This window comes from Pseudochaenichthys georgianus, chromosome 11 (genome assembly GCF_902827115.2).
Source record: "Pseudochaenichthys georgianus chromosome 11, fPseGeo1.2, whole genome shotgun sequence".
Classification (NCBI taxonomy): Eukaryota; Metazoa; Chordata; class Actinopteri; order Perciformes; family Channichthyidae; genus Pseudochaenichthys; species Pseudochaenichthys georgianus.
In genome coordinates, this window is record NC_047513.1 from 2,922,607 (window position 1) to 2,938,127 (window position 15,521).

The 15,521-nt window shown below is 46.1% G+C and overlaps 2 protein-coding genes across 2 annotated transcripts; one reads left to right on the forward strand and one right to left on the reverse strand.

The window, feature by feature from the left end:
• Window positions 1–725: 725 nt before the first annotated feature.
• Window positions 726–3,865, reverse strand: ppp1r11 (protein phosphatase 1, regulatory (inhibitor) subunit 11). The gene is made up of 3 exons (XM_034094402.2): window positions 3,564–3,865; window positions 1,873–1,981; window positions 726–992 (listed from the first exon to the last, which is right to left on the reverse strand). The coding sequence occupies exons 1-3, from the start codon at window positions 3,636–3,638 to the stop codon at window positions 808–810; spliced, it is 369 nt and encodes a 122-aa protein (XP_033950293.1). The 5' UTR covers window positions 3,639–3,865; the 3' UTR covers window positions 726–807.
• A 257-nt stretch (window positions 3,866–4,122) lies between these two features.
• vars2 (valyl-tRNA synthetase 2, mitochondrial) lies at window positions 4,123–12,228 on the forward strand. Its single transcript, XM_034094963.1, has 11 exons — window positions 4,123–4,342; window positions 4,473–4,659; window positions 5,723–5,804; window positions 5,881–5,981; window positions 8,303–8,424; window positions 8,492–8,558; window positions 9,509–9,606; window positions 9,921–10,002; window positions 10,744–10,863; window positions 11,919–12,027; window positions 12,104–12,228. The coding sequence occupies exons 1-11, from the start codon at window positions 4,335–4,337 to the stop codon at window positions 12,226–12,228; spliced, it is 1,101 nt and encodes a 366-aa protein (XP_033950854.1). The 5' UTR covers window positions 4,123–4,334.
• Window positions 12,229–15,521: the final 3,293 nt, after the last annotated feature.

Genomic DNA, 15,521 nt, shown 5'->3' on the forward strand with positions numbered 1-15,521 from the left:
AAACACATTTTAATGATGACTTATCTCAGAATTCTGAGAAAAAAAATCAAAAAAAAAAAAGCTTTTGGCCCAAATATTATCTTATGTTAGGATGTGGCCATGATCCTCTTACGTACATTTCTTAATGAACTTATCAGCAGATAAAATAAATCAGCAAACATTTCCATATGTTCAGTCCCTGCTCTCTGCAGTGCGTAAGGAACAAGTGTGTTTTCTTTATCATACAAGCTGCATATTTAATAATGTTCGTCACCTTGAGTCGTGGAGAGTGAGAGACATCTTCCCACATCTATATACAAATATTACTGCTCAAATAATGAAGAAGATATTCAGCAAATGAAGAAAAAAAGGGCAGTTGCAGCGCTGCACTCTGACGGAGACAACATGGCGTCCCTCTGACGGATCACACCTCGGGGGGGATTGTCAGCAGAGTTAAGGAAATGGATATCAATGGAAATCAGGAACGCGACATGCTTTGGAAAATGCTCAGCAGCCAGACACCGAGTGACCTGCAGTACAGGAACTAACACATGCAGAAAGACTGGCCTTTTCAATCTAGTGCCATCACAGCACGACTCCGTAACACTTTACCTAGTCCACGTGATGCATGTCAGTGGACTGTGCATGCATCTGTTTCAGAGCAGGCTGTGTACCTATGCTGACCCAGTACCCCCGTGTCTGTGCTGCCTCCTCCTCCTCCTCCTCCTCCTCCTCCTCCTCCTCCTCCTCCTCCTCAGCTCAGTGATGGACTAAACTAAAAAAAAGAGTGCAGTTTGTACGTGTCATTGTCGTGGCGAGACCCCCACACTAGTGGCTGTGTGACCCCCCAGAGTTTGGGGGCGCCGTGGCCCCCCCACCCGCCGTCTGTCCATTATCTCTCCTGCCGTGGCCCAGGATGCAGTGAGCGCTGCCGCAGCCTTCATCATCGTCCTCTCCCTCGCTCTCGGAGGACGACTCTCCAAACTGTCGAGGCTTCTCGTAGATACAGCAGCCTGCCACACACACACACACACACACACACACACACACACACACACACACACACACACACACACACACACACACACACACACACACACACACACACACACACACACACACACACACACACACACACACACACACACACACACACACACACACACACACACACACACACACACACACACACACACACACACACACACACACACACACACACACACACACACACACACACACACACACACACACACACACACACACACACACACACACAGTGAGATCATCATATCACAGCAACACTTCCCATCCCAAATAGAAACTAAATGGAGCGTGGGGTAAAAATAGCTCGTAGCACTTTGATGATCCAGCAGAGCAGCAGCAGCAGGAGGTTTAAACACGTTAACACGTGTGTGTGCACGTGAGGGAAACACGTCTGAGTCTGATATGAATTGCAATGAGAGCACAAAGTGAGGAGATATCTTCACAGACCATGTCATCATTGTACCTCCGTTGCCCCTCGCTACACTGTGTAGCTCCTTTATGCATGTTGTACTATACAGGCTCTAAGCGAGTGTCTAAGAGTTTACTGTAACTTCATTGGGATTTTTCCATTCCGGGCCTTTTGGCAAACATACATTTATAATACTCACACATTTTGTTCAGCAGGATGATGCCTACATATTAAGGATCTTTTTAAGAACAAATGCAATCACCAGAAGTAAAAAGCTAGCATGAGGCTATAAAGGAACTACATGACCTCACCACCGCTAAGCTAAAGGCGGCTAATGCTGGGTGTGATGGCGTGTAGCGGTCTAATTTAGACACTTGGTAGCAGTTTTTAAGACACAATTATCTCCATCTCAGTCCGTGCTGATCAGCAGGACTCACATTTGGAGGACCTTCTTCCTAGGTGCTCGTTGTCGACGGTGTCACTGGACCACTCCACCTTCTTCTCCGTCTTCCTCTTCCTCAGCTTGATCGTCAGGCTGCGTCCCTCCTGGAAACAGATGACAGGTGTGCTTATAGCGGCGTAAACAGTGATGTCATGACGGTGGAAAACCAACTGGTTCCTAACGGCCAACCAGCTCCGAACTAACAAAGTGAAATATAAGCAGTGTTACTCCACAGCAGTGTTGTTACACACTTGACTGAGGACGTAGCAGCTGGCAGACAGGGACAATATTCACTTCTAAAACATGAATATCTGTATATTGCCCATGAGCAGAGTCATTGCACAACAGCATAGTTAGTTTGTGTTGTTCTGTGTGTGTGTGTGTGTGTGTGTGTGTGTGTGTGTGTGTGTGTGTGTGTGTGTGTGTGTGTGTGTGTGTGTGTGTGTGTGTGTGTGTGTGTGTGGTGTGTGTCATCTTGTTTCATTAAGATGATCAGCATCTGCTGCTGGATCTCTGACCTCTACAGTTTCAGAACAACTGAACATTCCAAGTCATGTGATTTTCAGGTCCAACGCAAAACTTAGAAAACCATTACCTGTGGACCTGGGTTTGAGAGGGGGGAGTCGACCCGCTGGAAGTGGAAAGAGCTAAAAACAACTTTTGGACCAAAGTTGGAGAAACTCTATGCCCTGACACCAGACCCCCGACTGATCCAGGGCGGCCCCTTCACTCTGACCCTTCACTCTGACCCTTTGGGCATGTGCGTTTTACGGGCCTTCTCTGTATAGGACTGTCAAATGTGTATCAATAGAGTAAAATATGAACTGAAAATTTCTCCCAAGTGTGTCACCTTTTTCTTATCTAAAATATCATTAGAAGCTGAGGCCATACAATCTCCACTCATTGGCACTAAGGCGCACAGACCAATCTGGAGAAAAAGACCCAGGCCGAAGCACAGTCATGATTTCTACATACAGCTCTGGAAAAAGACCGCTGCAGCATTATCAGTTTCTCTGGTTGTACTATTTATAGGTATGTGTTTGAGTACAATTAATTCAAATAAACCATGACCAAAATAATTTACCAATTGTACACTGCTAAGTCCTGTTTGCCTTTCGACTGTGATATGTGTAACAGAGTACAATTTTAACTTTGAACTGAACACTTGTCTTGTATGTCATCTTCTTCTTATCTTAAACAGAATTATAAGATGAGGCTATACAATCTCCAGTCATTGTAACTAAGGACCAAAGACCATCCAGTAACAACTGACATCTGCATGAGTGTTCGTCTGGGCACATATATGTATACACTTTATACTAATATAGTACACCAGATACATGCCTCAGGTCTGAATGTGATATATTGGTGATATTGCTGATGTTAGTGTGTTTCTGTCTGTACCGTCAGACCTGAGACCAGTCCGAGGTGTGACTCGGTTCAGAGTCCATCCTGAACAAGCTCCAGAGAGAGATCCACTGTTAATGCAGACATGAGAACAACCTGCACAAACCAGGATTCCCGCTCACTGTCCTGTCATTTTACAGGAGATAGCGTAATGGCCACATTAGGCCTGGTAGCTTCATCAGGCAGACAAGCAGGCATGACACAGAGAAGGAGAGGGCCTGGTATAGCTTCAAACAGAGCTAGCTGCTAGCCACTGTTAGCTAGCAGAGTTCTCGGTACCTGCTGGGGCGGCGGCGGTGTGCTCTGAACAGTCTCCGTTATCGTCTCACTCGAAGTCCCGGGCACCTCCGCCATCCCTGGAGCTGCTCTGCGAACGCTACCGTTGGCTAGCTATAAAATACCAGGAGCCAAAGTGGACCGTCAGTGATAGACAGCGTCTGTAACGTGACGTTAACGGCTACAATAGCACACCGTGGTTTTTAAAATCCCGAAGTGAATTAAGCTTGTTGACCAGAAGATTATGAGGCGTTCAACAGTATGCTGAGATGTTGCTAACAACAGTCAAACTGCAGGAGCTGTAGTCAGACTCTAACCGGAAGTTGAATGTTTTCAGGTCAAAACCATCATCTGCTATACAATTATGGAGTCACAAAAATCAGCCCAAATCACTTTGTTATGTCATAATAGTTTATATTCAATGAACCAGCATTGAAAACATTAATATTGCATTACTTGGTGAACATTATACAAAAAGGACATTTTATTTTGTAAGTAAACAGGATGCTCCGTGCATTAGTAGTGTTGTGGGGAAGATATTTACAGACGGACAGCGGTCACTTCCGGGTGCACCGTGAAGTTTAACAGTCCGTCAACAAACAGCATCCACATGCTGAGAATAATGGGAAAAGAATATTAAAACTAAGTGATATGAAATGACAATTATTATACGAGATTATACAATCATTTAAATTGTATATCTAGTCAGCAACACAATATAAATGCACTTTATCGGGCTTACAATGACGAAGTGGCTCAGTTAGAAGGTCGTTGATGGCACAGTAAGTCAACCTAAAGCCTGTTTAAATACTAACTGTCATCGCAGATACAATTATTTCAAATTAAAATAATGTATTAGCAAGGTTCTCTGAATTAACATGCCATGTGTGTGGTTGTGTGTGTGTTCCTGAGGATGTGGAGGGCAGGTCGTGTCTTGACTGCTCGGCTGGGGGGCCGAGGAGCAGCCAGGCTGTGTTCAGGAACCCTCCCCAAACCTCCATCCTCTACCTCATCTCCACCACTGTCCTCTCGGCTCCAGGCCCAGAAACAGAGGCGGAGACGGGAGCGGGAGGAGGCCATACTGTCAGGTCAACACAGTGTAAGTAGGAAATAAGTATTTAAAAAAGAAAGAAAAGAAGAAGATATATATATATATATATACATTCTCATGATTACTGAGTTGCAGAGAAATGTTAAAGATGCCCCGCCCCTTTGATTTTGTTCTGACATTTTCAGTAAGGTAGGAAAGCTTTGTGTATTCGTTTATGACCGTTCAAAGCGGGTTCATCACTAAGGAGAAACTCTAGAGATTATGATCTATCATATCATATGGTGATGTTGGGTTTAATACTTGATGCATTAGTGCAGAACTCACATCTCAGAATGACACTGGTCTATCACCAGACACAGGTATACCATTTTATTTGTAATGCAACCTTCTAGGTCACATCAACATGACACCTGTCATGAAGGTACACATTGTGCTCCGTGACATTTAGAAACAGCACATGATCAGCTAGGACAGCTGATTGGTCAGGACCGATGCAGACTCGCTGTGGGAGGGATCAATAACTCCTGTATAGTTGATTTGGATCAGCCCTTAATCAAATCATATACATCTTTATTTATATATCACTTTTCATACACAAAGGTAACTCAAAGCGTTTCATAAACACATAGGTACAAATAAAAACAATACTATCTGCCCCCGGTCATAACCACAGTAACACATCGTTCTGTTATCAAAAAGAACATTTCATAACAATGCAGGACTGAATAAAACAGGAATTAAATAAATAATAATAATAAAAGGAAAAAAATCACAAAAATAAATAAATAAAATACAATTCTGTTAAAAACAAAAAATGAAAAACAATACAAAATGTGGGTCTTAATGAGGCGGAGTGGAAGCGGGGAGAGGAAGGGTGTAGGGGTTGGTTGGAATGTGGCCGTACTCTCCTAAAGATATCACTTTTGGAAAATCAACGTAATCGTTTCTCAATGACGGGTCACATTAGCAGGGATGGCTACATTTATTTGTTGTGCTTATATTTAAGTAAATGAGAGATGGAGCAAATATGAATGCTGTGTCGATACAGCAGTGCAATCTTCTGTCAGCGTTTCAACAATGTTCAGGAACAGCTGTGATGTTTGTGTTCCAGCCTGCTGAAGACGGAGTGCTGGGATGGAGTGAGAAGCAGAGGATCGAGTACACGGCTCACACAGCTCCGGGGACAAAGAAAGGTGAGGCACTTCCTGTCACTGCACACGTTGCCTCCTGTCTCTCTGCAGACTTTATAAAGGTTCGTGTTCTCTGCAGACACCAGCCTGCCGCTCCCCCCCTCCTACAGTCCGGAGTATGTGGAGTCCAGCTGGTACCAGTGGTGGGAGAAGGAGGGCTTCTTCAGTCCAGAGCAGCATGTGAGCATTAAAGAACAAACCCAACACCACACTAAAATACACTAAATCACTCAAATGTATTAGTTTATTAGAACTAATATCTTTAAGTATAGCAATGAAGGAGGTAAGTCAACCAAGCCCTGGCTCATCCCCCAGAGGCTTGAAGGCTGAAGGAACATTTCCAATCCCTTAATATGTACCACTTGTGTTTCTGGGCTGGACATGGTTATATTCTTACATGTGTGTGCAGATGATAGATACAGTGGGGCAAAAAAGTATTTAGTCAGCCACCAATTGTGCAAGTTCTCCCACTTAGAAAGATGAGAGAGGCCTGTAATGGTCATCCTAGGTACACTTCAACTATGAGAGACAGAATGGGGGGAAAGAATCCAGGAAATCACATTGTAGGATTTTTAATGAATGAATTGGTAAATTCCTCGGTAAAATAAGTATTTGGTCACCTCCAAACAAACAAGATGTCTGGCTCTCACAGACCTGTAACTTCTTCTTTAAGAGCCTCCTCTGTCCTTCACTCGTTAACTGTATTAATGGCACTTGTTTGAAATCGTTATCAGTATAAAAGACACCTGTCCACAACCTCAAACAGTCACACTCCAAACTCCACTATGGCCAAGACCAAAGAGCTGTCAAAGGACACCAGAAACAAAATGGTAGACCTGCACCAGGCTGGGAAGACTGAATCTGCAATAGGTAAGCAGCTTGGTGTGAAGAAATCAACTGTGGGAGCAATTATTAGAAAATGGAAGACATACAAGACCACTGATAATCTCCCTCGATCTGGGGCTCCACGCAAGATCTCACCCTGTGGGGTCAAAATGATCACAAGAAGAGACGGTGAGCAAAGATCCCAGAACCACACGGGGGGGACCGAGTCCATGACCTGCAGAGAGCTGGGACCAAAGTAACAAAGGCTACCATCAGTAACACACTACGCCGCCAGGGACTCAAATCCTGCAGTGCCAGACGTGTCCCCCTGCTTAAGCCAGTACATGTCCAGGCCCGTCTGAAGTTTGCTAGAGAGCATTTAGATGATCCAGAAGAGGATTGGGAGAATGTCATATGGTCAGATGAAACCAAAATAGAACTTTTTGGTAAAAACTCAACTAGACGTGTTTGGAGGAGAAAGAATGCTGAGTTGCATCCAAAGAACACCTACTGTGAAACATGGGGGTGGAAACATCGTGCTTTGGGGCTGTTTGTCTGCAAAGGGACCAGGACGACTGATCCGTCTAAAGGAAAGAATGAATGGGGCCATGTATCGTGAGATTTTGAGTGACAACCTCCTTCCATCAGCAAGGGCATTGAAGATGAAACGTGGCTGGGTCTTTCAGCATGACAATGATCCCAAACACACCGCCCGGGCAACGAAGGAGTGGCTTCGTAAGAAGCATTTCAAGGTCCTGGAGTGGCCTAGCCAGTCTCCAGATCTCAACCCCATAGAAAATCTTTGGAGGGAGTTGAAAGTCCGTGTTGCCCAGCGACAGCCCCAAAACATCACTGCTCTACCGGAGATCTGCATGGAGGAATGGGCCAAAATACCAGCAACAGTGAAAACCTTGTGAAGACTTGCAGAAAACGTTTGACCTCTGTGTCATTGCCAACACAGGGTATATAACAAAGTATTGAGATGAACTTTTGTTATTTACCAAATACTTATTTTCCACCATAATTTGCAAATAAATTCTTTAAAAATCAGACAATGTGATTTTCTGGATTTTTTTTCCCCATTCTGTCTCTCATAGATGAGGTATACCTAGGATGAAATTTACAGGCCTCTCTCATCTTTTTAAGTGGGAGAACTTGCACAATTGGTGGCTGACTCAATACTTTTTTGCCCCACTGTATATCTTCCTGTTAACATGAATGATTCTTGGTTGCTTTGATGGTTAAGTGTCGAATGTGTTTCATCTTTCTGTACCCTGATGAGAATGAGAACAAATTAAAATAAAAAATGAGATCCCCTTTATGCATACCAATAATTCCTATGATTAACATCAGTATCCCACGGTGGGACTCATCCTTTTCTGTCGGCTGTTAACCTTTCAAAAAAATGTTATCTTCAAAAGAAAACAACCACAATGTTTGATTGTTTATCAGGGTTTTCCTTTCAAGTGATATGATCTATTAATATTGTATTACTGACTTGATGCTTTGTATTCTGCACTCAGCTCATGACCTACTAAACCCATATGGAAACGGAACAACCCAGCTTTGAAGTCATAATGGCTTGAGCAGTTATACTATGCCATTTATCTTTATCACCATTTCAGTTCTTACCATGTGATTGTGTTTCTCACTTGTGATATTGTGATGTCCCTCAGGAGAGGCTGCCCCACGCCGTGGATCAGACCTTCTCTCTGTGTATCCCTCCCCCTAACGTGACGGGCAGTCTGCACCTGGGCCACGCTCTGACTGTGGCTGTGGAGGACGCTCTGGTCCGATGGTAACTGCTCACACGCCTGCAGCATGTGGAGTGTCATGTTGATGTTCTGACTGAGTGTGTGTCCCAGGCGCAGGATGCAGGGCCACAGGGTGCTGTGGGTCCCGGGCTGTGACCATGCAGGCATCGCCACACAGGTAGGACTACTTCTTCTCTTTGTACATCACATGGCATTTAAGTGATTGGCCAATATTCTCTCGGTGGGAGAGTCACTTTGGGATTTTAGCCTCTGCAGACCATTGACATGCACAAAACCTATATAGGGCAAATAGGGCCCATTTTTATAAAAGTACCCCACGCTCCATCACATTCAAAACCACTGAACAAACTATTAACTAAATAAATAGCCATTGCTTCCACAGCTTTGAGAAACTCTGCTACAACTTGTTCTTCTGAGCAATAGCTGCTGGAACAAAAACACATTTCAAACAAACACAACCCAACTAAGAAGTCTAAACTCCTCCCGCTGGGCGCAGCATGCACGTTGACCCGATACTGTCATGACTTGTCTCAAAGCCTTTTAAACATGATGAATATTTACCTTTTCACTAATAGATGGTGAATTAGGTTTCTTTTGCATCTGGATTCACATATCTACAACAACAAACTGAATTGCAAAGTCAGTGTACTACTAAGACCAATGGACATGTCACATTAAGACAACGATAAAGTCAGCTTATTATGAGCTTAAGGATACATCAAGTTTAAAGGTCAGAACTAAACATGGAGGAGCAGCATTCACTTATTATGCTACACATATCTGGAGCAAACTACCAGAAAGCTCAGGTCTGCTGCAACTCTCCCATATTTTAAATAAAGGGGGACGTATCTTCCTTTCTCTTGCTGCCTTTATGAAATAATAAAATGAGTCATATCTTACTCTGCACTAACCTTTATATTATATTATAACTATATTGTCTTATTCTATTTCAGCTTGTTCTGATTAGTTTTATACTGATTTTGTATTGTCTTTTTAAAAATGTATTTAGACGTTATCTTAGTGCTAATGCTAATGCTAATGCTAGTGTGTGTGTGTGTGTGTGTGTGTGTGTGTGTGTGTGTGTGTGTGTGTGTGTGTGTGTGTCAGACAGTGGTGGAGAGGAGGCTGCTGAGGGAGGGAGGCAGGCGCAGGCAGGACTTCACCAGGCAGGAGTTTCTGAGGGAGGTGTGGAAATGGAAGAACGAGTGAGTCCCCCCTCTCACCATCACCCCCCCCCCCCCCTGTGTCTCAACATGGTGTCTTCTCTGAGCTGTGTGTGTGTGTGTGTGTGTGTGTGTGTGTGTGTGTGTGTGTGTGTGTGTGTGTGTGTGGTGTGTGTGTGTGTGTGTGTGTGTGTGTGTGTGTGTGTGTGTGTGTGTGTGTGTGTGTGTGTGTGTGTGTGTGTGTGTGTGTGTGTGTGTGTGTGTGTGTGTGTGTGTGTGTGTGTGTGTGTGTGTGTGTGTGTGTGTGTGTGTGTGTGTGTGTGTGTGTGTGTGTGTGTGTGTGTGTGTGTGTGTAGGAGGGGAGAGGAGATCTACCAGCAGCTGAGGAGTCTGGGAGCCTCTCTGGACTGGAGCAGAGCCTGCTTCACCATGGACCCGGTAAGAGGACACTCACTTATCATACCTCCTGAAGGAGCTGCAGGTGTGACTGTCCCTTATGTTCCTGATATCATTTTGAACATAGCGTCCCTCCCAAGTGGGCCATATGTTAAGAGATAAAGGATTAAGTAGGTAAGATGGATTAGATATACTGCATGTTGTCCATCCCAGATAAGGAGATGTTTGTTACAACAGCATGTAAACTAGGAATTGAACATGAGTTAAAAATATAATAAAAAAACTAACAGTACATATAATCATACCTGCAATAAAATAATACATATCTATATAGTATCCATAGACTACACAATATTAATCATTCAACATCATTTACAAAACACTTTTACAGACCAACTCAAACCAAATACTGTTATTTGTTATGATATAAAGTGATATATTACTACACGTACATTGTACTAACTGCAGCAGGCTGTGAAGGTACACAACACATCTGCATTGGAAACGTGTGCTTCATCTGTGCAAGCTGACGCAAAGCCCAGGTCAGCAGGTGAAGGTGCGTCAGGAGACTGCTGAGACGTTCAAAGACAGTAGTGTATTGCAGTGCTTTAACACTTAGTATCCGGTGCATTCATATACATTGACAAACATTTGTACGGTTTATAATTATAATAAGTATCTCCTTGCATGTTTCAGTGTATTGACATATTCTATTGGATGTATGGCGCGAAGATGTGAAGAGTGTGACTGAGCAGTCTGTCCTGACCCTCTCTGCCCCCTCAGGCGTTCAGCAGGGCGGTGAGCGAGGCCTTCGTCAGGCTGGCTGACTCGGGGAGGATCTACCGCTCCGAGGCTCTGGTCAACTGGAGCTGTGCTCTGGAGTCGGCCATCTCAGACATCGAGGTGATCCTCTTCACCTGGATGTCCAGTTATTACAACAGGATAGCAGGAAATAATGGAGAAGAAAACTTTACATTTGTACTCGGGCTAAATCAATCAATCAACAACTTTATTAATCCCGCAAGGTGCAATTGGCTGTGAGCAGCTTGACGTACAGGAAGAAAGCTCACAGATACACCGGGAGCCTGGGTGTGCATCATTCCAATTTACACGATAAATAGTTCGTAGCATCACAATAAATAGGTCAATAAATAATCAAGTCAAGCATTAAAAGTTTGAGTGCAGAGCGGATGAATGATTTTGCAAAGCGATTAGTCTTGAGAGCAGGTAGAGCATGTCTACGCCCTGATGGCATCAGTTCAGACGCTCTCTGCTTTCCGCAGAATCTGCTGCTTACAGAAGGAGTCTCACTGTTTCACTCCGATGACCTTACAGCAGGTTTTACAAATGTTGTTCAGGCTGTTCCTGCCTGTCAGTGTGCGGCTTTGGAACCAGCAGATAAAAGGAAAGCAAATAAGGCTCTCAATGAATGCAGAGGACCCGGTTCCCATCCGGTCCTGCACCATCTGCCGCTTGTCATCCCCGCTCCCCATTCATACCCTGTCTCCTGAATAACGGCTCCGGTGGCCCAAAGAAGTCTTAAAAAGTTATATCATACACACACATTGATTAAAAGGAGAATATTTTATAGACAGTTAAAATATACATCTTTAAAGTATATTGATCGTCATTGATTGATGTGCACAGTAATAGATGTTCAATGACAGCCCAGTTTCATAATAAAACAAATATAATATTTAATATGTGTTCTGTATTTCTGGAGCCAGAGAGCGCCTTATTAGAGATACGGTGGCGACAGGGGGAGAGAGAGGGGATGACATTGTCGGAAATGACCCCAGGTCTCAGGAGTGGAACCCACTCACTGGAGTATCATTATGAAACGTTGACGCACTTCTCAAGCATGTCTCTTATTTCCTCCACCTGTTGCAAGGTTTTAGAAAGCCCATTTGGTTGGGTAGTCCCCTAATGTAATAACCAACATGTGTGTTTGCTGTCAGGTTGACTCCAAAGATCTGCGTGGCCCCACCCTGCTGTCGGTCCCTGGTTATGACAACAAGGTGGAGTTTGGAACCATGCTCACCTTTGCGTACGCCATAGAAGGCCATGGTGAGTAGTGACAGCTGATTCATGTCGTGCTGTCTCTTTATGTCCTATTCTAATGTCCCTCGTCCCTGTATTTCAGATGGAGAAGTGGCCGTGTCCACCACCCGTCCTGAGACCATGCTGGGGGATGTGGCTGTAGCTGTTCACCCTGAAGACCCTCGCTACCAGGCTAGTGCCAGTTTAATGGAGGTTTTAATAGAATAGAGTGGTGCAGTATGACGTTTTGTTGTAGGTCGACCCTGTATGTTGCCGGGTTAGGGTTAGGGGGGGGGTGCACGTTCATGATACCAACACATTTTGTTCAGCAGGATCATTTTCACATATCAACACCACTTTATGATTTTTAAAGTGTTTTATTTTGAGGCTATAAACAAACCACATCGCAGTCTCACGACGTCACATCACTACGCTAAGCTAAAGGCTGCTACAGTTCGGTGTGATGACGCTTGGTAGTTTATTCAGCGACCTGTTAGGACACGCCACTTTTATAACACGTAGAAGCTTCAGGCATTTACAAGTACATTGTTTACTTATGTATTTTATGTCGTAGAAAAAAACCGTGGAAATCTCTTCAGCTTGTGTTAACCAGAGACCTTATTTTAGGCTTGACTAAAATCAAGTTAAAAAAACGTTGATTGTGAGACGCAGGAACCAGAATGGTAAAATGAAAAAAGTCTTGCCCGGGTTTTAGGGTTCATTACTGCTTCACTCTATATCTCTGAAGGTCGAAAGATGTACACTTAGTATGAGGATAGAGTGGTGCAGTGATGATGTATTCAGAATCAGAATACCTTCATTCACCGCACAGCGTCGGCTCTGGAACCTTACTTCTGGATAGGGGTTGGACTCTATTCTTCTCCGGAGTTGCTCAAGGTGTGAGGCGCCGGGCGGGTGTGGGGATACTCACAAGTCCCCGGTTAGGTGCTTCGTTGTTGGAGTTTACCCCAGTGGACGAGAGGGTCGCCTCCCTACGCCTGCGGGTTATGGGGGGGAAAACTCTGAGCAGTTCAGAGTATTCGGCCTTCTTGGAGACCCTGGAAAGAGTCCTGTATGGGGCTCCTGAAGGGGACTCCTTAGTCTTGCTGGGAGACTTCAACGCACATGTGGGCAATGATGGAGACACTTGGAGGGGCGTGATTGGGAGGAACGGCCCCCCTGATCTGAACCGGAGTGGTGGTTTGTTACTGGACTTCTGTGCTAGTCATGGATTGGCCATAACAAACACCATGTTCAAACATAAGGATGCTCATAAGTGTACGTGGTACCAGAGCACCCTAGGCAGAAGGTCCATGATCGATTTCGTTATCGTATCATCGGACCTGAGGCCGTATGTTTTGGACACTCGGGTAAAGAGAGGGGCGGAGTTGTCAACTGATCACCATCTGGTGGTGAGTTGGGTCGAGTGGCGGGGGAAGCCTCTGGATAGACCTGGTAAGCCCAAACGTGTAGTTCGGGTGAACTGGGAACGTCTGGAGGAGGCCCAAGTTCAGGAGGCCTTCAACTCACACCTCCGGCGGAGCTTTTCGGGCATTCCTGTGGAGGTTGGGGACATTGAACCAGAGTGGTCGGTGTTCAAAGCCTCTATTGCCGAAGCCGCGGTGGGGAGCTGTGGTCTCAAGGTCCTAGGTGCCTCAAGGGGCGGTAACCCTCGAACCTCGTGGTGGACACCGGTGGTCAGGGAAGCCGTCCGACTGAAGAAGGAGGCCTTCAGGGATTTGTTATCCCGGGGGACTCCCGAGGCAGCTGCAAGGTACCGACAGGCCCGAAGGGCAGCAGCCTCATCCATGGCCGAGGCAAAGCAGCGGGTGTGGGAGAAGTTCGGAGAAGACATGGAGAAGGACTTTCGGGCGCCACCAAAGTTGTTCTGGAAAACTGTCCGACACCTCAGGAGGGGGAAGCAGGGAACCATCCAAGCTGTGTACAGTAAGGATGGGACGTTGTTGACCTCAACTGATGGAGTGTTGGGGCGTTGGAAGGAACACTTTGAGGAACTCCTGAACCCGACAACTCCGCCCTCTATGTTAGAGGCAGAGCTGGAGTATGACGGGGGATCAACACCAATCTCCCGGGGGGGGGTCACTGAGGTCGTTAAACAACTCCACAGTGGCAAAGCCCCGGGGGTGGATGAGATCCGCCCGGAAATGCTGAAGGCTCTGGGTGTTGAGGGACTGTCATGGTTGACACGTCTCATCAACGTTGCGTGGAAGTCGGAACAGTACCGAAGGAGTGGCAGACCGGGGTGGTGGTTCCCCTTTTTAAAAATGGAGGATCAGAGGGTGTGTGCCAATTACAGAGGCATCACACTACTCAGCCCTCCCCGGGAAAGTTTACTCTAAGGTGAGGAGGAACAATGCGGATTCCGTCCTGGTCGTGGAACGACGGATCAGCTTTTTACTCTCGCAAGGATCCTGGAGGGGGCCTGGGAGTACGCTTATCCGGTCTACATGTGTTTTGTAGACTTGGAGAAGGCGTATGACCGAGTTCCCAGGGAGTTACTGTGGGAGGTGCTGCGGGAGTATGGGGTGAGGGGGTCTCTACTCAGGGCCATCCAATCTCTGTACTCCCAAAGCGAGAGCTGTGTCCGGGTCCTCGGCAGGAAGTCGGACCCATTTCCGGTGAGGGTTGGCCTCCGCCAGGGCTGCGCTTTGTCACCAATCCTGTTTGTAATATACATGGATCGGATTTCGAGGCGTAGTCGTGGGGGAGGGGGTCTGCAGTTCGGTGGACTAAGGATTGCACCACTGCTTTTTGCAGATGATGTGGTTCTGATGGCTTCATCGGTCTGTGACCTTCAGCACTCACTGGATCGGTTCACAACCGAGTGTGAAGCGGCTGGGATGAGGATCAGCACCTCCAAATCTGAGGCCAGGGTTCTCAGCAGGAAACCGATGGACTGTCAGCTCCAAGTAGGGAACGAGTCTGACTCCTTACCCCAAGTGAAGGAGGTCTTGTTCTCGAGTGAGGGAACAATGGAAGCGTGAGATGGGCCGGAGAATCGGAGCAGCGGGAGCGGTACTGCACTCCGCTTTACCGCACCGTTGTGACGAAAAGGGAGCTGAGCCAGAAGGCAAAGCTCTCTGTCTACCGGGCCATTTTCGTTCCTACCCTCACCTATGGTCATGAAGGATGGGTCATGACCGAAAGAACGAGATCGCGGATACAAGCGGCCGAGATGGGTTTTCTCCGCAGGGTGGCTGGTGTCTCCCTTAGGATAAGGTGAGAGGTTCAGTCTTCAGGGAGGGACTCGGAGTTGAGCCGCTCCTCCTTCGCGTCGAAAGGAGCCAGTTGAGGTGGTTCGGGCACCTAGTTAGGAATGCTACCTGGGCGCCTCCCTAGGGAGGTGTTCCATGCAGAGCTGGTGATGTCGCCAGGGAAAAAGAAAGTTTGGGCTCTCTGCTGGAACTGCTACCCCCGCGACCCGACCACGGATAAGCGGGAGAAGATGGATGGATGGATAAAAAACCTCTACAAAAGACCACTACACTACAAACAGAGAA